The 27,786-nt window shown below is 52.8% G+C and overlaps 1 protein-coding gene across 1 annotated transcript in view; it reads right to left on the minus strand.

The window, feature by feature from the left end:
• Positions 1–27,034, minus strand: part of chpt1 (choline phosphotransferase 1) — a 52,797-nt gene extending 25,763 nt beyond the window's left edge. Inside the window, exons 1-3 of the mRNA XM_072484786.1 lie at positions 26,701–27,034; positions 3,883–4,030; positions 2,857–2,998 (exon numbers count right to left, since the gene is read on the minus strand). Of these exons, the coding sequence (XP_072340887.1) occupies positions 2,857–2,998; positions 3,883–4,030; positions 26,701–26,934 (524 nt within the window). The 5' untranslated portion in view covers positions 26,935–27,034. The remainder of the gene's footprint in view (positions 1–2,856; positions 2,999–3,882; positions 4,031–26,700) is intronic.
• Between the last annotated feature and the right edge of the window lie 752 nt (positions 27,035–27,786).

Raw genomic sequence — 27,786 nt, forward strand, 5'->3', positions numbered from 1 at the left:
AGCTTGTCTTGATTGGTCATGGCATTGCCCTGAAAAATTAACCTGTGAATAGCTATTACTCATTTTGTTTGGCTGAAGCAGGTGCAATGTGTCTACATGTTCTTTATGTCTGCAAAGAACAGGGCCCTGTGTATTAATATATGTAGCTTCCAGTACAAGCAAATACGTCACACTGTGAGCTCAGCTGACAATCTTAGACTAGTTGTCGATATAATTTTTAGCACATTGAGGATTATTTAGCAAATGTGAAACAGCTAGATTTAAACTCATGAACGCACCGAAGGCCGTCACTTTTGGCCATGAAAAGTTCTGAGTGTACCTCAGATTACCCTGGGAGGTCAAGGTATCTCAACATTTTGAGCAACAGATGAATCTAGCTATTTCACGCTGCTGCTATGCAGTGGCAACACAAATTGTATTTGTCAATAACAGGATGCTGCCAACAAGCCAAAAAGATATCCTGCCGAACACACAAATGAATAATGTGGTATAAGGTTCAGTGCCAGTGTAATGCTAGGTATTGTTGCTCTCTTTGGTTGGCTCTTAATTTGGCTCTGTTTAATTACGTTTGCTCAAGAGTCGCCAGGTATCTTTCGACACCACTCCAAGGTTCAGAACCGAATACTGATCAATGACTCGATACACCAGTTAGTAAGTTCAAAAGCAATGCTCATTTATTTACACACAGTCAAATCTACTCATGCATAAACTCTACAAACTAAACTACCACTATCACTAAAGCCTATACTTAGCTTTGGGTGCCCACTCAATCAGAGGAACAATGGCCATTGCTCGGTTCTGAGGCTGCTGGGTTGAGCTGTTTACAGGGTAGCAACTAGAAGCGTCTATCTCGTAGCGTGCGTTGACTTGGAACTTACTTGGTCTGATGCAGCTGCTAGGCTGGTCTCTCTCTTCGCTGAGAGCCAAAGCCAAAGGAGGAAGATTCTCCCTTGGGGTATATCTTTTATACTAAAAAGGGCTTTGCGCGCTTTTGGGTGAGCCTTGAACTTGGCCTCAACTAATTGGGTCTTTCCCAATCAGTCATATCGATCTTCCTCCAATAGAGGGGTGGTTCCCTGATCGCTGGGCGTGTCCTGGTGACTGTTAGTCTGCTTTGTCTTAGACCCTTCTGGCACCGGAGAGTCTGCCTTAACATTGTGTATCTAAATGTTTCCCTTTTGTCCCCGGAGATGGCTCATTAGTATGTAGATTGCTTGGCAGTTTCTGTCCAGTCTGAGAGTTTAAGGTTGTAATCAACAGACAGTGCTTGCACCTGCTTGTTTCTTAGTATTGTCCAATTTTCCCTGCATTCTTTGCAAGTGTCCATTTTGTAATCGGGGCGTGGCCATCCCAGATGGCTACAGTATTTAGAAAATATGTCCCAAAGACTAGCGGATTGGATCAAACAGCATGTCCCAACTTCTGTTCACAATAGGATGGTACAGACCGTACCCAACCAACCTATGCTTGCAAAACTCTAAACATAGTCCAACATCAGATGTGATTCTAGGATTGGACAAAAATTACACTGACAACCAATTTAAGTTCAGTCGGGCTCACAATGTAGTGCATTTGCATGTTCTGGAAGCTACATATATTAATACACAGGGCACTGTTCTTTGCAGACAGAAAGAATATGTACACATATTGCACCTGTTTCTGCTAAACAAAATAAATGACAGCCATTCGCTGGTTCATTCCTCAGCATAATACTTTGATCAACCAGAGTCAAACTTTTTTTTTTAAATTCCAATTAAGGGGCAATTTAGGCCCCTTAATGGCCAATCCACCTACCTTGCACATCTTTGGGTGTGGGGGAGAGATCCACACAGACACGGGTAGAATGTGCAAACTTCACGGACAGTGACCCGAGGCCGGGATTGAACCCGGCTCCTCGGCACTGTGGGGAAGCAGTGCTAACCACTGCATTACCATGCCGTCCTCAGAGTCAAACTTTTAAACAATGCTTGGCAATTGACTGTCAGTCATCATTAGTTGGTTCCTTTTGCATGGCAAAACATCTATCAACCATAGTTCACTTATCAACCAATCAGCATTCTCTTGCCAGAAAAAAATTGTTGTTTCTCCTGATATTTGTACTCTTGTAATTATCCTGATGAGTGCAAGACAAAATGCCTCTTTTCAGCAATATTCAAGCTCTGTACTACTATTTGTAAACCGAATTAGAATGGAAACAGTCAAAATTGGCCCATAATCTATTTGATGTTCTGTCATTATTGCCCGGACTTTATTATTTTCTCTCTCGGTTGCATTATGGACCTAGCGTGAGTGCAAACATCTCTCAGACTAGCAGGAATTCTGTATATAACTCAGTGCCACCTCCCCTGCCTGCGACAATGTGTGCAGTTAGACAAGAATTTGTTTTTCTGTACTCTCCAAATCACCAAGACTTGGGGCAGATTTCATCATTAACCCTCACTATCCTAACAATAGACAGCAGATTCAGTTCTTCCTTGACTGTGAGAGATAATTCATGGGGAGAGTAAATAATTACATGAGCAAATTTTAAAAATGTCTTTACACAGAGAATGGTTACAATGTAGAGTTCTCTGCTGCAAACATTTAATGGAATCCAGAAGTTCTTTTAAACACAGAATTATATGCATGAAATGGGGGAATATTGAGTGTAGGGGGAGTGAGCAGGAAAGTGGGATTACACTGGTTGGAATATTAAAGGATATGGGGAGAAGAGAGAGTGGGATTACACTGGGTGGGTTATCAAAAGGGGATCCGGGGAGTGGGATTAGATTGGTGGCTCGTGGAGGAAACACACCAGCATTCAAATGATGGACCGAATGGACCGCAGCAATTCAAGAACAAATCATGAAGACTTACTTGCCAAATCGTAGCGATCCTGAAACATAGGTTTGCCAGTGAGCACAGTAGAACATAAAGATGCCAACGAAACAGCAGAAAAACATCAGGTCTGGATCTGTTCCCAGGTGAACGGCCAGGCAGGTGCCCAAGCCAACCATAACTACAAGTACAAAAAGAAGCAACAAAAGAAGGAACACAAGAGGGAGCTGACCAATAGCTCTCTAATTTCAGTTCCGAGACAGTATTTTCAAGTTCCCAAAGAAGGGTGGCTTTTAAGGTTATCAGAAATAAACTCTGACCTAATTACGATCTCTCGACTGTTTCCTGGCAATCAGTCTTAAGATGTTCTGGTAAACACTTCAACAAACACAGCTACTACTGTGGTTGGAATAAGATAACAAAGTATTTGCAGCAAGACAAGGGCCATTCAGCCCAACCAGATGGGCCAGTGTTTATGCTCCATATGCTCCTCCTTACAACCCTCTTTATCTTGCGCGATCCTTTCTCCCGCTCTCATGTGTTTATGTAGCTACCCCTTCAATGTATCTATACTACTCGCCACAATCACTCCCTGGTGTATTGAGTTCCGCATTCTCACCATTCGCAATAAAGAAGTTTCCTGAATTCCCAATTGGATTTGTGACTATTATAAATTGTAGCCCCTAATTCTGGTCTTCTCAGTAGTGGATACATCTTTTCTAGGGTCTACCTTACCAAACAAATCCTTCCATAATTTTACAGACCCATCAGTCTTTTCTTTTCTAGAGACAAGAGCCCAGCCTCTTCAACCTTTGCTAATGGCTATTACCTCTCAGTTACAATGTCATTCTGGTAAATATTTTTTGCATCTTTTCCAGAGGCACTCCATCCTTTGTATATTATGCAGATTAGAATTCTGCACAGTGTAACTGGAGATGTAACCAATGCTTTTTATACAAGTTGAACATAACTTCCCCAATTTTCAATTCTACCCCTCTGGAAGTGACCCCCCCCCCCCCAACACACACACACACAGCAGATTTCTCTGCTTTCTACCACATTTACCTGTGGAAAAGGAATCGCAGCCATGGTCAAAAAGCTCCCCGAGTGGAGAGCTGCTATTGGTCCTTCGGGCTTGTTTTCCGTCAATCGCATCCAAAGATTGGTAAATAAATAATCCCAGACCACACAGAATGTACACATAAGCAGGTGCCTGTAAAAAGGGAAGATACCAGGTTAAAGATTAGATGGTCATCAAGAGACAGCTTAATACAGTGCACAGAACTCAGATCCAACTGACTGGAGAAACAGTCTTGAGGGTTTGAATGATCTCCTGCTCCTGCTGTGGCTCAGTGCAGAGCAGTCTCACCTTTGAGTCAGATGGTTGTGGGTTCAAATCCCACTCCAGAGGCATGAGCACAAAATCCAGGCTGACATCCGTGATGCTAGTGCTGAGGAAGTGCTGCACTGTTAGAGGTGCCGTCTTTCAGATGAGATATAAACTCAGATGCGATATAAACTCTCTAAGCCTAAAATATCCCATGACCACCATTTGAAGACGAGCAGAGGAATCCAGGGCTAATATTTATCCTCAACTAACATCACTGGTCATTTAATTTACTGTTTGTAGGATCTTGTTGTGTGCAAATCAGCAGCTGCATTTCCTACTTTACAACAATGTCTATATTACAAGAGTACTTTGCTAGCTGCATGCGGTCCTGAATGATACTGTATACACGCAAGTCTTTCTGTCCAAAGGGGAGCAGAGGGGAAATGTGCAATGGCTTTTCTCTAATTCCCCGTCACCTCACAGGACACAATAAAGTCTGGAATCTGAAATCTGTTCTGCTGATCACAAACTCAAACTCCAACAGGTTATCAGGGCAACAAGTTACTTGCAGAAAAACACACCCAGTTCATTTGAGCTACGCAACTCCTGCACACAAAGACAGGTGGGAAAAGAGTGCACTAAATAAGGTTCAGTTTATCACATTCTTAACCTCACAGACTTGGTCATCTTTTAGCAGTATGTGATGAAAGGCAAAGGGTTTAAAGAGGGGATTTCAGAGCTAATGACCCATGCGATCAAAGGAATGGTCACCAATGATGAGCGGCAAAAATCACAAGAGGCAGAATTGAAGGAGTGCAGAGATCTCGGAGGGTTGTGGGGCTGGAGGCGATTACAGAGATAGGAAGGGGCGAGGTCATGGAAAGTTTTGAAAACAAGGACAAAACAATTCGCACCGAGGTATTGCTGGAGCGGAAGCCAATGCAAGCAAAGGGGTAATAGATGAACGGGACTTGGATAGATAAGCAGTGCAGGGCGATGGATATTCAGTGTAGGGGCAATGAATATAGAATGTAGGGGCGATGGATATTTAGAGGGGGGAGTTGGATGTGTTGGGGGGTGATGATATGCAGAGGTGGGTGATGGATGTGCAGTTTGGGGCGATGGCTATGCAGAGGTGGGTGATGGATATGCAGTGTGTGACGATGGAGAAGCAGAGGGGGCTGATGGATTTGCAGAGCGAGGCGACAGATGTGCAGTGTAGGGATGATGGATATGCAGGGGGGCGATGGATATATGGGGAGGGTGGTGGATATGCAGAGTGGGCGACGGTATGCAATTTAGTGGTGATGGGTATGCAGAGGGGGGTGGTGGATGTGCAGTGTAGGGCGATGGAAAATTGGAGGGGGGTGATTGATATGCAGAGGGGATGATGGATAAGCACAGTAGGGTGATGGATATGCAGTGTGTGGCGATGGATATGCAGTATGGGACGATGGATACGCAGAGGGGGATGATGGATACGCAGAGGGGGATGATGGATACGCAGAGGGGGATGATGGATATGCAGAGGGGGATGATGGATGTGGTGCGGGGGAATGGATATGCAGAGAGGGGTGATGGATATGCAGTGCGGGGTGATTGATAAGCAGAGGGTGGTGATGGTTAAGCACAGCAGGGTGATGGATATGCAGGGGGGGTGATGGATATGCAGGGAGGGTGATGGATATGCAGGGGGGGGTGATGGATATGGTGCGGGGGCAATGGTTGTGCAGAGGGGGTGATGGATATGCAGGAGGAGGTGATGGATATGGTGCGAGGGCAATGGATATGCAGTATGGGACGATGGATACGCAGAGGGGGATGATGGATACGCAGAGGGGGATGATGGATACGCAGAGGGGGATGATGGATACGCAGAGGGGAATGATGGATATGCAGAGGGGGATGATGGATGTGGTGCGGGGGTGATGGATATGCAGGGGGGGTGATGGATATGCAGGGGGGGTGATGGATATGCAGGGGGGGTGATGGATATGCAGGGGGGGTGATGGATATGCAGGGGGGGTGATGGATATGCAGGGGGGGTGATGGATATGCAGGGGGGGTGATGGATATGCAGGGGGGGTGATGGATATGCAGGGGGGGTGATGGATATGCAGGGGGGGTGATGGATATGCAGGGGGGGGTGATGGATATGCAGGGGGGGTGATGGATATGCAGGGGGGGTGATGGATATGCAGGGGGGGTGATGGATATGCAGGGGGGGTGATGGATACGCAGGGGGGGTGATGGATATGCAGGGGGGGTGATGGATATGCAGGGGGGGTGATGGATATGCAGGGGGGGTGATGGATATGCAGGGGGGGTGATGGATATGGTGCGGGGGCAATGGATATGCAGAGTATGGGCGATGGATGTGCAGAGCGGGTTGATGGATGTGGAGAGGGGATAATGGATGCCCAGCATTTTAGGACTGAGCAGTGCAACATTTATAGTGTGTTGAAAATGGGAGGCTGGCTAGCAGAGGGAATAGTTAAGAACATAAGAACTAGGAGCAGGAGTAGGCCATCTGGCCCCTCGAGCCTGCTCCGCCATTCAATGAGATCATGGTTGATCTTTTGTGGACTCAGCTCCACTTTCCAGCCCGAACACCATAACCCTTAATCCCTTTATTCTTCAAAAAACTATCTATCTTTATCTTAAAAACTTTTAATGAAGGAGCCTCTACTGCTTCACTGGGCAAGGAATTCCATAGATTCACAACCCTTTGTGTGAAGAAGTTCCTCTTAAGCTCAGTCCTAAATCTACTTCACCTTATTTTGAGGCTATGCCCCCGAGTTCTGCTTTCACCCGTCAGTGGAAACAACCTGCCCGCGTCTATCCTATCTATTCCCTTCATAATTTTATATGTTTCTATAAGACCACCCCCCCCCCCCCCCGCATCCTTCTAAATTCCAACAAGTACAGTCCCAGTCTACTCAACCTCTCCCTGTAATCCAACCCCCTCAAATCTGGGATTAACCTAGTGAATCTCCTCTGCACACCCTCCAGCGCCAGTACATCCTTTCTCAGGTAAGGAGACCTAAACTGAACACAATACTCCAGGTGTGGCCTCACTAACACCCTATACAATTGCAGCATAACCTCCCTAGTCTTAAACTCCATCCCTTAGCAATGAAGGACAAAATTCCATTTGCCTTCTTAATCACCTGGTGCACCTGTAAACCAACTTTTTGCGACTCATGCACTAGCACACCCAGGTCTCTCTGCACAGCAGCATGTTTTAATATTTTATCATTTAAATAATAATCCCTTTTGCTGTTATTCCTATCAAAATGGATAACCTCACATTTGTCAACATTGTATTCCATCTGCCAGACCCTAGCCCATTCACTTAGCCTATCCAAATCCCTCTGCAGACTTCCAGTATCCTCTGCACTTTTTGCTTTACCACTCATCTTAGTGTCGTCTGCAAACTTGGACACATTGCCCTTGGTCCCCAACTCCAAATCATCCATGTAAATTGTGAACAATTGTGGGCCCAACACTGATCCCTGAGGGACACCACTAGCTACTGATTGCCAACCAGAGAAACACCCATTAATCCCCACTCTTTGCTTTCTATTAATTAACCAATCCTCTATCCATGCTACTACTTTCCCCTTAATGCCATGCATCTTTATCTTATGCGTGGCACCTTGTCAAAGGCTTTCTGGAAATCCAGATATACCACATCCATTGGCTCCCCATTATCTACCGCACTGGTAATGTCCTCAAAAAATTCCACTAAATTAGTTAGGCACGACCTGCCCTTTATGAACCCATGCTGCGTCTGCCCAATGGGACAATTTCCATCCAGATGCCCCGCTATTTCTTCCTTGATGATAGATTCCAGCATCTTCCCTACTACCGAAGTTAAGCTCACTGGCCTATAATTACCTGTTTTCTGCCTACCTCCTTTTTTAAACAGTGGTGTCACGTTTGCTAGTTTCCAATCCGCCGGGACCACCCCAGAGTCTCGTGAATTTTGGTTAATTATCACTAGTGCATTTGCAATTTCCCATGCCATCACTTTTAGCACTCTGGGATGCATTCCATCAGGGCCAGGAGACTTGTCTACCTTTAGCCCCATTAGCTTGTCCATCACTACCTCCTTAGTGATAACAATCCTCTCAAGGTGCTCACCTGTCGTAGCCTAATTTCCATCAGTCACTGGCATGTTATTTGTGTCTTCCACTGTGAAGACCGACCCAAAATACCTGTTCAGTTCCTCAGCCATTTCATCATCTCCCATTATTAAATCTCCCTTCTCATCCTCTAAAGGACCAAAATTTACCTTAGCCACTCTTTTTTGTTTTATATATTTGTAGAAACATTTACTATCTGTTTTTATATTCTGAGCAAGTTTACTCTCGTAATCTAGCTTACTCTTCTTTATAGCTTTTTTCGTAGCTTTCTGTTGCCCCCTAAAGTTTTCCCAGTCCTCTAGCCTCCCACTAATCTTTGCTACTTTGTATGATATTTCCTTCAATTTGATACTCTCCCTTATTTCCTTAGATATCCACGGTCGATTTTCCCTCTTTCTATCTTCCTTCCTTTTTGATGGTATAAACCTTTGCTGAGCACTGTGAAAAATTGCTTGGAAGGTTCTCCACTGTTCCTCAACTGTTTCACCATAAAGTCTTTGCTCCCAGTCTACCGTAGCTAGTTCTTCTCTCATCCCATTGTAATCTTCTTTGTTTAAGCACAAAACACTAGTGTTTGATTTTACCTTCTCACCCTCCATCTGTATTTTAAATTTGACCATATTGTGATCGCTCCTTCCGAGAGGATCCCTAGGCTGGAGGTTTAATGAAGGCACATCAAACCAAACCTTACTCTGTCTGCCCAGTCCAGTCATGGCCCAAACCTTGCTGTGATCGTCAATATTCTGGTCTCAATATTACAGTACAAAATGGGTCAGTCCCTTCCTGAAACCATCGTATCTGATTTTTGTTTCAGACCAGCAAACCCATCATCTTTTCATGAAGCTCAGCTCGAGCTTGAAGAACAGCAGCTCAACCTTTCATTCAGCAATATACAGTCACCTGCACTCAACAATGAGTTCAGAAGCTTCTGATCATAATCCCCCACTGCTCATCTATCACTCCTCCAGTGCATATCCATCGCCCCTCCAATGCACATCCACCGCCCCTCCACTGCACATTCATCGCCCCTCCACTGCACATTCATTGCCCCTCCACTGCACATTCATCACCCCTCCACTGCGCACCCAGCGCCCCTCCACTGCGTATCCATCGCCCCTCCTTTGAGCATCCACCGCCCCTCCACTGCACATTCATCACCCCTCCACTACGCATCCACTGCGCACCCAGTGCCCCTCCACTGCGTATCCATCGCCCCTCCACTGCGCATCCATCGCCCCTCCACTGCGTATCCATCGCCCCTCCACTGCGCATCTATCATCTCTCTATATATCCATCACCCCTCCACTGCACATTCATCGCCCCTCCACTACGCATCCACTGCCCCTCCACTGCGCACCCAGCGCCCTTCCATTGCATATCCATCGCCCCTCCTCTGAGCATCCATCACCCCTCCACTGCGCATCCATCGCCCCTCCACTGCGCATCTATCATCTCTCTATATATCCATCACCCCTCCATTGCGCATCCAGCGCCCTTCCATTGCATATCCATCGCCCCTCCTCTGAGCATCCATCACCCCTCCACTGCGCATCCATCGCCCCTCCACTGCGCATCCATCGCCCCTCCACTGCGCATCCATCGCCCCTCCACTGCGCATCCATCGCCCCTCCACTGCGCATCCATCGCCCCTCCACTGCGCATCTATCATCTCTCTATATATCCATCACCCCTCCATTGCGCATCCATCGCCCCTCCATTGCGTATCCATCATCACTCTGTATATCCATCACCCTGCCACTGTGCATCCATCACCCTTCTACTGCGCCCCTATCATCTCTCTGCATATCCATCTTTTGCTTCTTTTCATATCCATTGCCCCGCCCAATTTGCACACCGAGTAAATGTAATTATTTTTTAGAGTACCCAATTCTTCTTTCCAATTAAGGGGCAATTTAGCAGGGCCAATCCACCTACCTGGCACATATTTGGGTTATGGGGGTGAGACCCATGCAGACAAGGGGAGAATGTGCAAACGGACACTGATCCGGAGCCGGGATCGAACCTGGGTCCTTGGCGCCATGAGGTAGCAGCGCCAATGTACTGCCCACACCCTGTGTAAATTGGCAGTGCAATCCAATTCTTGCATTAAAAATGAAAATAGGGTAAAATATCCCCACCAAGGACTTAATTGCAAAGGGACAATAACTTTGAGAAATAACAAATGGGTGTGACAGGATTATCATCAGATGGTAGTGAATGGGGTGTGGAAATTCAATGCAAACTAATCATTAAAATAAGAGAAGGCTGGAGTGTACAGTAATTATTATTTATGACAGAATAAACCTGTTTCTGAAATCCTGAATTTAGTATAGAATGTAGTAAATCTATAATGAGCAGCAGATATAAATACTTCTATTCGTGAGAACACCCACAAACTAGCTTGGAGCATATAGACAGTGATGGTGTGACACGTTGTGAAATTCTAGATCTACGAGGTAGGACTGGAAAATTGGGATTGTTCCCCACAGAGCAGAGATTCAGTAGACATGTTCAAAATTCTGAGGGCTTTTGCCAAGAGTATATTAGAAGAAACTGTTTCCAGTGGCAGCAGAGTCAGTAGCCAGAGGACACAGATAATAATAATAATCGTTTATTGTTGCAAGTAAGCTTCAATAAAGTTACTGTGAAAAGCCTTTAAGACAACTGGCAAAAGAACCAGAGGGGGGGTGGTGAGGTTTGTTTTGAACATTGCAAGTTATGATCTGGATTGTGCTGGCTGAACGGGCAGTGGAAACAGGTTTAATAGTGAATTTCAAAAGATAAATTCAATAAATATTTGAAGGTGAGAACATTTGCAGGACAATGGGGAAAGAGCCAGGGGGGGTACGGGCCATTGTATAGTTCTTCCAATGAGCGCAGGCGCCTCCTTCTGCGCTGTGTCATAATGCAAGTCTATGAAGTCTTTTTCATTAGTTTCGCAACATGAATTCAATTGCGTCTATATGCCCTGGTACAATGCCCCACACCCTCTAAGCCTGCCTCACCTTAGCTCCACATTTTGTCCTGACAGCACAATAGATTGACTGGTTGCATCATTCACACTTTTAAGTACTGGAGCAAACTAAAAGTCTGATTCTTAGCTCAGTGGTCTGAAACAAGATTCTTATTTTTAAACTTTCTGCTATATGGATTACAATGAAATGTACATATGTTGGGTTGCAATGAAATGTATACATGTTAGACAGAGGAACGTAACAAACTCAGTACCTCACACCTGTACCCTCATTCTATTAAAAGAAAGCACGACTTGCATTTATATGGCACCTTTCATAACCAAAACTGGCAAATGGTATGTACTTGCTGATGTAACATTAGAAGCGCAGCAGCATAATAAGACCCCAAGATGTGATCATGACTGGGTAATCTGCGTGTAATGATGTTGGTTGAGGAATAGGTTTTGCTCCAATGGAAAACACCCCCCCCCCCCCCCCCCCCAATAAATTGGATTAGTGCCTGGTCATTCTTAGTTTTGCTGATCGGAAAGCAGCAGCTACAATCGGTTGGTATCAGCTGGTGGAACTAAGTGCTCACCTGACAGGGCAGGCAGAACTTTGGTTTAACATTGCAAATAAGGTCTAACTGACCAAAACTGATTACAAATTGCTACAATTACCTTGATTTGCTTATTGGGAAGAGCAATCTTAATGGGACAAGCCAGGTTAGCAGCAAAATCCTGCCCACAGGCAATGATCTGTTAGCATTGAAAAGGTTGCACAGAAATAAAAGCAAACAGCTATTAATTCTCTGCAACAGTTTGATTTAGAAGTTGGATTTTACGGACAAGCCAATCTGTTTAAATATTAAACTGTGTCTGTATCACAGAGCAGAACCTTTCTCAACTGACACCCCAAAGATACTGTCCCTATTAAGTGTTGCCTACAAATTAGTCCACCTTTCATTTATGCAAATCCCAGTTTGCCCTTAGTCCATCCATTTCTCACAATTCCCTTTTTAACTTCATCATAATATTAAAACCTAACAACAACTTATATAGCGACTGTGACACAGTAAAACATTCTAAGGCATTTCACAGCAGCATTCTCAAACAAAATCTGACCCCAAATCATATAATGAGATATCAAAACTGGAGACCAAAAAGTCATCTAAAGTTTGGAAATTTCTCACTAAAGCTCTGCACCTCTCTCCCTTTAAGACACACCTTTAAACTACTTCTTTGACCAACTCTTATTTGTGCTGCTATGAAATTCCTTGGGATGTGGTCAAAGACATAGGTTTTAAGGAGGAGGGAGATTTGTTTTGAACATGAGGAGTTATTATGACCTGGAATGTGCTGGCTGAAAGGGCAATGAAGCAGCTTTAATAGTGAATTTCTAAAGGTAAATTCAATAAATACTTGAAGGTGAGAAAATTTGCAAGGGGAAAGAGCCAGGGCACAGGGCCGATTGGATAGTTCTTTCAAAGAGCCAGCAAAGGCAGTATGAGCTGAATGGCCTCCTTCTGCACTAATGCAAGTCTATGAAGTTTTTTTCCATTAGTTTGATAACTGAATGCAATTAAGTTTATATGCCCTGGTACAATTGCCCCATGCCCTCTAAGCCTGCCTCGTCTTGGCTCCACATTTAGTCCTAACTGCACAATAGACTGACTGGCTGTGCCATTAACCCTTTAGTTACTGTAACAAACTAAAAGAGAGAGTTAGGAAGGGAGTGAGCGAGCGATAGGACAATAAAATGTTGCAATGTGCAAGAAGCTAAAATTGGGGGAGCACAGATCTCTCTAAGGATAGTAGGGCTGGAGGATATTACAGAGATAGTGAGGTGAGAGATCATGGAGGGATACGGACATCAGGATAAGAATGTTAAAGTGTTGTCAGACTGGGTGTCAGTAGGATTTATATTTGGGTTCACGAGCGAGTTGATCTTGTGATGAGGGTCTCAAGAGACTTTCCCCTGCGCTGCTGCCAATAACAGTACACAATAACCCAATGATGTCCAAACTACAGCTCACAGGCCAGGCAGGATTTAGGAGACCGGATACTCCACTCTCCTGTCAGGACAATCTGTGTTTATACTTCTTACTCACTGGTGTAACCGGTTTGAATGTTCATAAGGGGTTGGGATGATTAATGGGGAGCAGCAGATAGATTGTGAAAATGGAGGAGGAGGTGACTAAGGTTGCAGCCAGTTGCCGGTGGTATTGGAGGGGGAGGTATCCGCACTTTGAGGGTGGAGAATTGTGGGGCGAGGCCTGGTTTTCTTAGTGCCCAAGTGAATTGAAAACACCTTCACAAGAACAAGTTGTGTTCACAATGGAGACCGTACAACATCCCAAGGCAGGTCAGATCAGCATTAATTCAGAGAAAAAAATGACTGATACACAAAGAGATAGGTGGGACAGGTGACCCAAAAGGTAGGCTTTAAGGTGTGCCTTGAGAGAGAGAGAGATTTAGTGAGAAATTCCACGACTTTAGGTTTAGACACAGACAGGCAGTACAGAAAAAGAAATTGCAGAAACCTGCTGCAGGAAGTAAGCGCTGCTTTTACGGGAAGTGCAGACATATAATGAATTCGATATGGATGTTGTATACAATGTGTGCACCTAGAATTATACAGCTTCTGGTCTGAATGTGAAGCTATGCAATCTAGTTCACAAACAACTAGCCTCACCAAACGATCAAAGGACAAAACAAAAGTTGAATTCACAGCTGGGAAAATTGGAAGAGTGTGTATGAGCAAAATTAGCTTGGCCTCAACTCATGTGCAGACCCCCAGGGGGCGCGATTCTCTGAAATGGAGACAGAGTGTTCGCGCCGTCGAGGTTCACGACGGCACGAAATGGCCCCCATCCCGACCGATTCAGGGCCCAAAAATGGGCTAGGAGCGGTGCCATGTCATTTACGCACGCCAGGCCTTGGCGCCGCGTATAGGTGGCGCCGCATACATGACGTGGCCAGCGCCGCATAACTGGCGTCACCCGCGTATGCGTGGTTGCCGTCCTCCCCGAGTCCGCCCCGCAAGAAGATGTCAGACGGATCTTGCGGGGCTGCGGAAGGAAGGAGGTCTGCCTTCAGAGAGGCCGGCCCGACGATCGGTGGGCACCGATCGCGGGCCAGACCACATTTGAGGCCACCCCCGGTGCAGGATCCCCCCTCCCCCCCACCCCCCCCGCAGGCCGCCCCCCCAACATTCCCGCGCTGTTCCCGCCGGCAGCAACCAGGTGTGGACGGCGTCGGGGAGAACCCGCCGTTTTGGGCAGGCCGCTCGGCCCATCCGGCACTGAGAATCGCGGGGGTACTGGTGAATCGCCATTTTGGCTGTCTCGGGCGATTCACTGGACCGCGCCGTGCAAATCGCGATTGTGCCGATCTGGCCGCTTCCGTGAATCGCGGGAGGGCGTTGGACCGGCGTGGCGGGAAAATTTGGCGATCCAGGCGATTCTCCCAACTGGCGCGGGAGCGGAGAATCGCGCCCAGGATTTCTACCCCTCTAATCTGCTGTGTACAGCTAAAAAAAAAACTTTAGTGACCTACTGATGTTTTTTAACCTCTTGCAGTCAGCAAACTCAAAGTGCAGATAACATTCAGGGCTTATCTATGATTGGCAAATTATTACCATGAAAGCACGTGATCAATGATCAAATCTGGTTTCTAAACCTTTCCCCCACCCTTACATAGAAAGGTAGGATTGGAAATTTAGAAAACTCAATCTCTGCTCTAGTGTAAGATTGGTGATCACATGAGAATGAGTAATTCCTCCCATATCCATGGATAGGTATACTGAATCTATTGATTCTTTATGTTTTCCCAAAGAGATTAAGACAAACATTTCTGCATTCAAAACCTTGCTTCCAAACTTTACCCCCCCCTCCCACCCGATTGGATAGACACCCCGGGCGCGATTCTCTGAAATGGAGACAGTGTGTTCGCGCCGTCGTGAACACCGGCGAGGTTCACGACGGCGCGAAACGGTCCCTATCCCAACCGATTCAGGGCCCGAAAATGGGCTAGGAGCGGCGCCGCGTCATTTACGCGGGCCAGGCCTTGGCGCCGCGTAAAGGCGGCGCCACATACATGGCGCAGCCGGCGCCGCATAACTGGCGTCACCCGCGCATGCGCGTGTTGGCCGGCGCCAATCCGCGCATGCGTGGTTGCCGTCCTCCCCCAGTCCGCCCCGCAAGAAGATGTCAGACGGATCTTGCGGGGGCTGCGGAAGAAAGGAGGTCCTCCTTCAGAGAGGACGGCCCGACAATCGGTGGGCACCGATTGCGGGCCAGACCCCATTTGAGCCCCCCCCCCGGTGCAGGATCCCCCCTCCCCTCGCCCCCCCGCAGGCCGCTCCCCCAGCGTTCCCGCGCTGTTCCCGCCGGCAGCGACCAGGTCTGGACGGCGCCAGGGGGAACCCGCCGTTTTGGGCAGGCCGCTCGGCCCATCCGGCACTGAGAATCGCGGGGGTACCGGTGAATCACAATTGTGCCGATCTGGCCGCTTCCGTGAATCGCGGGAGGGCGTCGGACCGGTGTCGCAGGAAAATTTGGCGACCCAGGCGATTCTCTGAAACGGCGCGGGAGCAGAGAATCGCGCCCCCGTGTCCCAAATCCAATCTGCTGCATTGCCCACAAAAGAGCAAAAGGTGACTTGATTGAAACATATTGGGCGCGATCCAGTGGCCATGTTGCGCTTGAGAGAGCACAACGTGGCCAGTGAGTCCCGCGAGAGTCCTCCCGTGGGCGCTGCGGCAGCCTTCACTCCTCGCGGGATACAGCCAAGTCCCGCGAGGCATCAGAATCAGAACCGCCCAAGAGGGACTGAACCAACCAGTGTTTGCTAAAGTACGTCTTAAACCTACTTAAGGCCTACCTACCCAGGATCTACCAGCCTCCCTCGAACCACCAGCCTCCACAAGGAGGCTGCAGCCAGGCAGTACTAGTCCACAGGAACGTGGACCAGGCGGAACGGCACCCTCGGGAGGAGGTCTCCTGCGCCATCGGGGGCCCCTGGGTGGTCAAGGACAGTGCAGGGTGACCTTTTGTCCCTCCCCTTGGAACGCAGGCACCTTGGCACCGCCCAGTTGGCACTGCCACCCTAGCACTGCCAAGGAACCCTTGTGAGGATACCAGGAACATTGCCCGGGTGCCAGGGTGACTGGGTGGCACTGTCATTGGTCAGGGCCCTAGGGGGCCATGCCCATGAAAGGAGGGTGGAGGAGGAGTATGCAGGGCAGGTAAGTAAGGGCCTCTGGGAGGTTGGGAGGGGTGACGGGGGATCCTGGAAGGGGGGTTACTGGAAGGAGGCTTGGGGGGAACCCCCAGGGACCCCATAGCGGGATGTCCTCACTTCGGAGGTGTGGGGTAATCCCATGTATGTGGGAGGTAACATTTCCATTGGTGGCGGGGTGTAGGGGACCCACAACTCACTTAGAGATTGGGGCATCCTTTCAAAATGGTGGCTTGACCTCTGCATTCAGCTCCTCAGTGCTGAAGAAAATTCTAAGTGTGGTCTAAATCAGTGAGAAACTCCCCAGAGCGCAAAATGTGACTAAGTGTCATTGGATAGCAGTGGGGAACTCACTGGCAGAGCCGACAGGAAACTCCCTGAAAACACCCATCACAAATGAACTTAGAAATTGTTCCACTGAATTCCGCCCATATAATAATAATCGCTTATTGTCACAAGTAGGCTTCAATGATGTTACTGTGAAAAGCCCCTAGTCGCCACATTCCGGCGCCTGTTCGGGGAGGCCGGTATGGGAATTGAACCCATGCTGCTGGCCTTGTTCTGCATTACAAGCCAGCTTTAAGATCCTGCGGTGTATTGACAGAGAGGATTTGGAAAGAATGTTTCCTCTTGAGGGAGAATCTAGAATCGGGGTTCAAAAATAAGTGGTTGCCCATTTAAGACAGAGATGAGAAGATTTTTTTTCTCTCGGAGGGTTCTCAGTCTTTGGAACTCTCTTCCTCAAAAGGCAGTGGAAACAGAGTCTTTTAGTATTTTTAAGATTCGGAGGTGCCGGCGTTGGACTGGGGTGAGCACAGTAAGAAGTCTTACAACACCAGGTTAAAGTCCAACAGGTTTGTTTCAAATCACTAGCTTTCGGAGCACTGCTCCTTCCTCAGGTGAATGAAGAGGGAGGTATTTTTAAGACAGAACTGGATAGATTCTTGATAAGCAAAGGGGGAAAAGGTTTTGGGGTAGGTTACAATCATATCAGCCATGATCTCATTGAATGGCGGAGCCGGCTCGAGGGGGCAAGCAGGTCTACTCCTGCTCCTACTTCATAAGTACCACCACCAACCCACCCTCAGGCCCATCTCCCCTGTCGCCTTCCTCAGTTCTCCTCTACATCCTTTCCTGTTTCTGTGCTGTATGTAACACACAATACTCTACACAATGGGCATATACTCTCACTGAACATGGGCTGAGTTCTGGGAATTTGCTAGTTCCTGTGAATGAAGTTTTAGGAGTTGTGACTGCACTCCAGATATCGCCCTCTGTATAAATGCCAACAAACTCATAACCCCAAGATCTTTTCTAAAAATGTACACGAGAAAGAAAGCAGCTATTCCCTGACTTGTGTTTCATAATGTGGCCTCTACACAAGGGAAAAATTGCTGCTAATCTGGAGAAAACTTGTAAATGTATGCAATCTTTAAACATTGGAAAACATCCCAAAATGCTTCACAGCAGCACAACCAAAACACTGACTACAGGGCAACACAATTATAAATTGACTACATGGCAACACAATCAAGACATTGACTACACGGCAAGACAATTAAGAAATTGACTGCACGGCAACACAACACTAACTTCTACCAAGTCCAACATTTACCCTTTACCTGACACAGTCCCCACTGTTTCCCACAGGAAGAAACTCACGACTGACACACAGACCAATCAGTCAGGGATCAGATGGGAATCAAAGTGAGATCAGACACAAAGACTGGGATGAGACCAGGATCAATCTGGAATCATATGACAATCAAACACTCGGACCAGGATCAGACAATCAGACCAAGAACAGACCAGGAACAGGCATTTAGACCCGGAACAGACATGCACACTGGCATCATACCCGGATCACACACCGGGTTCAGACACACGGACTGGGATCAGACATACGGATCGGGCTCAGGCACTCAACTCAGACCGGGGTCAGGCACTCAACTCTGACCGGGGTCAGGCACTCAACTCTGACCGGGGTCAGGCACTCAACTCTGACCGGGGTCAGGCACTCAACTCTGACCGGGGTCAGGCACTCAACTCTGACCGGGGTCAGGCACTCAACTCAGGCCGGGGTCAGGCACTCAACTCAGGCCGGGGTCAGGCACTCAACGCAGACCGGGGTCAGGCACTCAACACTGGCCGGGGTCAGGCACTCACGCCGGGGTCAGGCACTCACGCCGGGGTCAGGCACTCACGCCGGGGTCAGGCACTCACGCCGGGGTCAAGCACTCACGCCGGGGTCAGGCACTCACGCCGGGATCACTCTGACCGGGATCAGGCACTCTGACCGGGATCAGGCCGGGATCAGGCACTCTGACCAGGATCAGGCACACAGGCCAGGATCAGGCACTCAGGCCGGGATCACTCTGACCGGGATCAGTCACTCTGACCGGGATCAGTCACTCTGACCGGGATCAGGCCTGGATCAGGCACTCTGACCGGGATCACTCAAACCGGGTTCAGGCACTCAGGCCGGGATCAGGCACTCAGGCCGGGATCAGGCACTCTGACACGGATCAGGCACTCTGACCCGGATCAGGCACTCTGACCCGGATCAGGCACTCTGACCCGGATCAGGCACTCTGACCCGGATCAGGCACTCTGACCCGGATCAGGCACTCTGACCCGGATCAGGCACTCTGACCCGGATCAGGCACTCTGACACGGATCAGGCACTCTGACCGGGATCACTCAGATCGGGATCAGGCACTCTGACCCGGATCAGGCACTCTGACCGGGATCAGGCCGGTATCACTCAGACCGGGATCAGGCACTCAGGCAGGGATCACTCAGACCGGGATCAGGCACTCTGACCGGGATAAGGCAGTCTGACCGGAATCACTCAGACCGGGATCAGGCACTCTGGCCGGGATCACTCAGGCCGGGATCACTCAGACCGGGATCAGGCACTCTGACCGGGATCAGGCACTCTGACCGGGATCAGGCACTCTGACCGGGATCAGGCACTCTGACCGGGATCAGGCCGGTATCACTCAGACCGGGATCAGGCACTCTGACCGGGATAAGGCAGTCTGACCGGAATCACTCAGACCGGGATCAGGCACTCTGGCCGGGATCACTCAGGCCGGGATCACTCAGACCGGGATCAGGCACTCTGACCGGGATCACTCTGACCTGGATCAGGCACACAGGCTGGGATCACTCTGACCGGGATCAGGCACACAGGCCGGGATCACTCAGACCGGGATCAGGCACTCTGACCGGGACCAAGCACTCTGACCGGGCCAGGCACTCTGACCGGGATCAGGCACTCTGACCGGGATCAGGCACCCTGACCGGGATCACTCACTCAGACCGGGATCACTCACTCAGACCGGGATCACGCACCCTGACCGGGATCAGGCACCCTGACCGGGATCACTCACTCTGACCGGGATCAGGCACTCTGACCGGGATCAGGCACTCTGACCGGGATCACTCACTCAGACCGGGATCACGCACCCAGACCGGGATCAGGCACCCTGACCGGGATCACTCACTCTGACCGGGATCAGGCACTCTGACCGGGATCAGGCACTCTGACCGGGATCACTCACTCAGGCCGGGATCAGGCACTCAGGCCGGGATCACTCTGACCGGGATCAGGCACTCTGACCGGGATCAGGCACACAGGCCGGGTTCAGGCACACAGGCCGGGTTCAGGCACACAGGCCGGGTTCAGGCACACAGGCCGGGTTCAGGCACACAGGCCGGGTTCAGGCACACAGGCCGGGTTCAGGCACACAGGCCGGGTTCAGGCACACAGGCCGGGTTCAGGCACACAGGCCGGGTTCAGGCACACAGGCCGGGGTCAGGCACTCAGGCCGGGGTCAGGCACTCAGGCCGGGGTCAGGCACTCAGGCCGGGGTCAGGCACTCAGGCCGGGGTCAGGCACTCAGGCCGGGGTCAGGCACTCAGGCCGGGGTCAGGCACTCAGGCCGGGGTCAGGCACTCAGGCCGGGGTCAGGCACTCAGGCCGGGGTCAGGCACTCAGGCCGGGGTCAGGCACTCAGGCCGGGGTCAGGCACTCAGGCCGGGGTCAGGCACTCAGGCCGGGGTCAGGCACTCAGGCCGGGGTCAGGCACTCAACTCAGACCGGGGTCAGGCACTCAACTCAGACCGGGGTCAGGCACTCAACTCAGACCGGGGTCAGGCACTCAACTCAGACCGGGGTCAGGCACTCAACTCAGACCGGGGTCAGGCACTCAACTCAGACCGGGGTCAGGCACTCAACTCAGACCGGGGTCAGGCACTCAACTCAGACCGGGGTCAGGCACTCAACTCAGACCGGGGTCAGGCACTCAACTCAGACCGGGGTCAGGCACTCAACTCAGACCGGGGTCAGGCACTCAACTCAGACCGGGGTCAGGCACTCAACTCAGACCGGGGTCAGGCACTCAACTCAGACCGGGGTCAGGCACTCAACTCAGACCGGGGTCAGGCACTCAACTCAGACCGGGGTCAGGCACTCAACTCAGACCGGGGTCAGGCACTCAACTCAGACCGGGGTCAGGCACTCAACTCAGACCGGGGTCAGGCACTCAACTCAGACCGGGGTCAGGCACTCAACTCAGACCGGGGTCAGGCACTCAACTCAGACCGGGGTCAGGCACTCAACTCAGACCGGGGTCAGGCACTCAACACAGACCGGGGTCAGGCACTCAACTCAGACCGGGGTCAGGCACTCAACTCAGACCGGGGTCAGGCACTCAACTCAGACCGGGGTCAGGCACTCAACTCAGACCGGGGTCAGGCACTCAACTCAGACCGGGGTCAGGCACTCAACTCAGACCGGGGTCAGGCACTCAACACTGGCTGGGGTCAGGCACTCAACACTGGCCGGGGTCAGGCACTCACGCCGGGGTCAGGCACACACGCCGGGATCAGGCACTCAGGACGGGATCAGGCACTCAGGACGGGATCAGGCACTCAGGACGGGATCAGGCACTCAGGACGGGATCAGGCACTCAGGACGGGATCAGGCACTCAGGACGGGATCAGGCACTCAGGACGGGATCAGGCACTCAGGACGGGATCAGGCACTCAGGACGGGATCAGGCACTCTGACCGGGTTCAGGCACTCTGGCCGGGTTCAGGCACTCTGGCCGGGTTCAGGCACTCTGGCCGGGATCACTCACTCTGGCCGGGATCAGGCACTCTGGACGGGATCAGTCACTCTGACCGGGATCAGGCACTGACCGGGATCAGGCACTCTGACCGGGATCAGGCACCCAGACCGGGATCAGGCACCCAGACCGGGATCACTCAGACTGGGATCAGGCACTCTGACCGGGATCACTGACCCTGACCGGGTTCAGGTACCCTGACCGGGATCAGGCACCCAGGCCGGGATCAGGCACCCAGGCCGGGATCAGGCACCCAGGCCGGGATCAGGCACCAGGCCGGGATCAGGCACTCTGGCCGGGATCAGGCACTCTGGCCGGGATCAGGCACTCTGGCCGGGATCAGGCACCCAGACCGGGATCACTCAGACCAGGATCACTCTGACCGGGATAGGCACTCTGACCGGTATCAGGCACTCTGACCGGGATCAGGAACCCTGACCGGGATCAGGCACCCAGGCCGGGATCAGGCACCCAGGCCGGGATCAGGCACCCAGGCCGGGATCAGGCACTCAGGCCGGGATCAGGCACTCAGGCCGGGATCAGGCACTCAGGCCGGGATCAGGCACTCAGGCCGGGATCACTCAGACCGAGATCAGGCACACAGGCCGGGATCAGGCACTCAGGCCGGGATCACTCAGACCGGGATCAGGCACTCTGACCGGGATCAGGCACTCTGACCGGGATCAGGCACTCTGACCGGGATCAGGCACTCTGACCGGGATCAGGCACTCTGACCGGGATCACCCTGACCTGGATCAGGCACACGGGCCGGGATCAGGCACTCTGACCGGGATCACTCAGACCGGGACCAGGCACTCTGACCGGGATCAGGCACACAGGCCGGGATCAGGCACACAGGCCGGGATCAGGCACACAGACCGGGATCAGGCACACAGACCGGGATCAGGCACACAGGCCGGGATCACTCTGACCGGGATCAGGCACTCTGACCGGGACCAGGCACTCTGACCGGGATCACTCACCCTGACCGGGATCACTCACTCTGACCGGGATCACTCACTCAGACCGGGATCAGGCACTCTGACCGGGTTCAGGCACTCTGACCGGGTTCAGGCACTCTGACCGGGTTCAGGCACTCAGGCCGGGATCAGGCACCCTGACCGGGATCAGGCACCCAGGCCGGGATCAGGCACTCAGGCCGGGATCAGGCACTCAGGCCGGGATCAGGCACTCAGGCCGGGATCAGGCACCCAGGCTGGGATCAGGCAATCAGGTCGGGATCAGGCACTCAGGCCGGGATCAGGCACTCTGACCGGGATCACTCACTCAGGCCGGGATCAGGCACTCAGGCCGGGATCAGGCACTCAGGCCGGGATCAGGCACTCAGACCGGGATCAGGCACTCAGACCGGGATCAGGCACTCAGACCGGGTTCAGGCACTCTGACCGGGATCAGGCACCCTGACCGGGATCAGGCACCCTGGCTGGGATCAGGCACTCAGGCCGGGATCACTCTGACCGGGATCAGGCACTCTGACCGGGATGAGGCACTCTGACCGGGATCACTCTGACCGGGATCAGTCAGACCGGGATCAGGCACTCTGACCGGGATCAGGCACACAGGCCGGGATCACTCAGACCAGGATCAGGCACTCAGGCCGGGGTCAGGCACTCAGGCCGGGATCAGGCACTCAGGCCGGGATCAGGCACTCAGGCCGGGATCAGGCACTCAGGCCGGGATCAGGCACTCAGACCGGGATTACTCAGACCGGGAACAGGCACTCTGACCGGTATCAGGCACTCTGACCGGTATCAGGCACTCTGACCGGTATCAGGCACTCTGACCGGTATCAGGCACTCTGACCGGTATCAGGCACTCTGACCGGTATCAGGCACTCTGACCGGTATCAGGCACTCTGACCGGTATCAGGCACTCTGACCGGTATCAGGCACTCTGACCGGTATCAGGCACTCTGACCGGTATCAGGCACTCTGACCGGTATCAGGCACTCTGACCGGTATCAGGCACTCTGACCGGTATCAGGCACTCTGACCGGTATCAGGCACTCTGACCGGTATCAGGCACTCTGACCGGTATCAGGCACTCTGACCGGTATCAGGCACTCTGACCGGTATCAGGCACTCTGACCGGTATCAGGCACTCTGACCGGTATCAGGCACTCTGACCGGTATCAGGCACTCTGACCGGTATCAGGCACTCTGACCGGTATCAGGCACTCTGACCGGTATCAGGCACTCTGACCGGTATCAGGCACTCTGACCGGTATCAGGCACTCTGACCGGTATCAGGCACTCTGACCGGTATCAGGCACTCTGACCGGTATCAGGCACTCTGACCGGTATCAGGCACTCTGACCGGTATCAGGCACTCTGACCGGTATCAGGCACTCTGACCGGTATCAGGCACTCTGACCGGTATCAGGCACTCTGACCGGTATCAGGCACTCTGACCGGTATCAGGCACTCTGACCGGTATCAGGCACTCTGACCGGTATCAGGCACTCTGACCGGTATCAGGCACTCTGACCGGTATCAGGCACTCTGACCGGTATCAGGCACTCTGACCGGGACCAGGCCGAGATCATTCAGACCAGGATCAGGCACTCTGACCAGGATCAGGCAGTCTGACCAGGATCACTCTGACCGGGATCAGGCACTCTGACCGGGATCACTCTGACCGGGATCAGGCACACAGGCCGGAATCAGGCACTCTGACCGGGATCAGGCACGCACTCTGACCGGGATCAGGCACTCTGACCGGGATCAGGCACTCTGACCGGGATCAGGCACTCTGACCGGGATCAGGCACTCTGACCGGGATCAGGCACTCTGACCGGGATCAGGCACGCACTCTGACCGGGATCAGGCACTCTGACCGGGATCGGGCACTCTGACCGGGATCGGGCACTCTGACCGGAATCGGGCACACAGGCTGGGATCACTCTGACCGGGATCAGGCACACAGGCCGGGATCACTCTGACCGGGATCAGGCACACAGGCCGGGATCACTCAGACCGGGATCAGGCACTCTGACCGGGATCAGGCACTCTGACCGGGGTCACTCACTCTGACCGGGGCCACTCACTCTGACCGGGGTCCGGCACCCTGACCGGGATCAGGCACCCAGGCCGGGATCAAGCACCCTGACCGGGATCAGGCACTCTGACCGGGACCAGGCCGGGATCACTCAGACCGGGATCAGGCACTCTGACCAGGATCAGGCAGTCTGACCAGGATCACTCTGACCGGGATCAGGCACTCTGACCGGGATCAGGCACTCTGACCGGGATCAGGCACTCTGACCGGGATCAGGCACTCTGACCGGGATCAGGCACTCTGACCGGGATCACTCAGACCGGGACCAGGCACTCTGACCGGGATCACTCTGACCGGGATCAGGCACACAGGCCGGGATCAGGCACTTTGACCGGGATCGGGCATACAGGCCGGGATCACTCTGACCGGGATCAGGCACACAGGCCGGGATCACTCTGACCGGGATCAGGCACACAGGCCGGGATCACTCTGACCGGGATCAGGCACTCTGACCGGGATCAGGCACTCTGACCGGGATCAGGCACCCTGACCGGGATCAGGCACTCTGACCGGGATCAGGCACCCTGACCGGGATCAGGCACCCTGACCGGGATCACTCACTCAGACCGGGATCACGCACCCTGACCGGGATCAGGCACCCTGACCGGGATCACTCACTCTGACCGGGATCAGGCACTCTGACCGGGATCAGGCACTCAGACCGGGATCAGGCACTCAGGCCGGGATCACTCTGACCGGGATCAGGCACTCTGACCGGGATCAGGCACACAGGCCGGGATGAGGCACTCAGGCCTGGATCACTCTGACCGGGATCAGTCAGACCGGGACCGGGATCACTCACTCAGACCGGGATCACTCACTCAGACCGGGATCAGGCACCCTGACCGGGATCAGGCACCCAGGCCGGGATCAGGCACTCTGACCGGGATCAGGCACTCTGACCGGGATCAGGCACTCTGACCGGGATCAGTCTGACCGGGATCAGGCACCCACACCGGGATCACTCACTCTGACCGGGATCACTCACTCTGACCGGGATCAGGCACTCTGACCGGGATCAGGCAGTCAGACCGGGATCAGGCACTCAGGCCGGGATCACTCACTCAGACCGGGATCAGGCACTCAGGCCGGGATCACTCTGACCGGGATCAGTCAGACCGGGATCAGGCACTCTGACCGGGATCACTCACTCTGACCGGGATGAGGCACTCTGACCGGGATGAGGCACTCAGGCCGGGATCAGTCAGACCGGGATCAGGCACTCTGACCGGGATCACTCACTCTGACCGGGATCACTCACTCTGACCGGGATGAGGCACTCAGGCCGGGATCACTCTGACCGAGATCACTCACTCAGACCGGGATCAGGCACTCAGACCGGGATCAGGCACTCTGACCGGGATCACTCTGACCGGGATCAGGCACTCAGGCCGGGATCACTCAGACCGGGATCAGGCACTCAGACCGGGATCAGGCACTCTGACCGGGATCAGGCACTCTGACCGGGATCAGGCACTCAGGCCGGGATCACTCTGACCGGGATCAGGCACTCAGGCCGGGATCACTCTGACCGGGATCAGGCACTCTGACCGGGATCAGGCACTCTGACCGGGATCAGGCACTCTGACCGGGATCAGGCACTCTGACCGGGATCAGGCACTCAGGCCGGGATCACGCACTCTGACCCGGATCAGGCACTCTGACCGGGATCAGTCAGGCCGGGATCAGGCACTCTGACCGGGATCAGTCAGACCGGGATCACTCTGACCGAGATCACTCACTCAGACCGGGATCAGGCACCCAGGCCGGGATCACTCAGACCGGGATCAGGCACCCAGGCCGGGATCACTCAGACCGGGATCAGGCACTCAGGCCGGGATCAGGCACTCTGACCGGGATCAGACACTCAGGCCGGGATCAGACACTCAGGCCGGGATCAGGCACTCTGACCGGGATCAGTCAGGCCGGGATCAGGCACTCTGACCGGGATCAGGCACTCAGGCCGGGATCAGGCACTCTGACCGGGGTCACTCTTACCTGCTCCCTGCCCCGCGGACAGTGATAAGCCAGCAGGAGGCAGCTTAAAAGGTTGCAGGCCAGGCCGAGCAGGGTGATGGTGTTTGGGGCCATCCAGAGTGGGACCCCGTCCAGGAGCCAGACCCAGAACCGCTGCAGCGGCGGCTCGAGCAGAGAGCGACCTGCCGCTTGGTACCGGTGCTCCTCCAAGCGCTTCAACTGAGCCTCACTCAGCGGCTGCAGCAGCCGCCCCATCCCCGGCAAACAAGTACCGCTACCCAGCAAACCGAGCGGCCAAGCTGCGGCCCAAAAACTGCGGCTGGGTCCCGGGGGACGGGGCTGGAGAGGTAGGGCGGGGGCTGGAGAATGGGGGCGGGGCCTAAAGAGAGGGCGGAGCCTGGAGAATGGGGGAGGGGCCTGGAGAGAGGGAGGGGGCTGGAGAATGGGGGCGGGGCCTAAAGAGAGGGCGGAGCCTGGAGAATGGGGGAGGGGCCTGGAGAGAGGGAGGGGGCTGGAGAATGGGGGCGGGGCCTAAAGAGAGGGCGGAGCCTGGAGAATGGGGGAGGGGCCTGGAGAGAGGGAGGGGGCTGGAGAATGGGGGCGGGGCCTAAAGAGAGGGCGGAGCCTGGAGAATGGGGGAGGGCTCTGGAGAGAGGGCGGGACCTGGAGAGTGGGGGGCTGGAGATTTGGAGCAGGGTGTGGGGAATGGGGGTGGGGCCTGGAATATGGAGGAGGGGCCCAGAGAGAAAGCAGAGTGTGAGAATGAGGAGGGGCCCAGAGATTTGGGGTGGAGTGTGGAGAATCATAGAATCATAGAATTTACAGTGCAGAAGGAGGCCATTCGGCCCATCGGGTCTGCACCAGCTCTTGGAAAGAGCACCCTACCCAAGGTCAACACCTCCACCCTATCCCCATAACCCAGTAACCCCACCCAACACTAAGGGCAATTTATCATGGCCAATCCACCTAACCTGCACATCTTTGGACTGTGGGAGGAAACCGGAGCACCCGGAGGAAACCCACGCGCACACGGGAGGATGTGCAGACTCCGCACAGACAGTGACTCAAGCCAGAATCGAACCTGTGACCCTGGAACTGTGAAGCAAT

Source organism: Scyliorhinus torazame, chromosome 19 (assembly GCF_047496885.1).
Source record: "Scyliorhinus torazame isolate Kashiwa2021f chromosome 19, sScyTor2.1, whole genome shotgun sequence".
NCBI classification, from domain to species: Eukaryota; Metazoa; Chordata; class Chondrichthyes; order Carcharhiniformes; family Scyliorhinidae; genus Scyliorhinus; species Scyliorhinus torazame.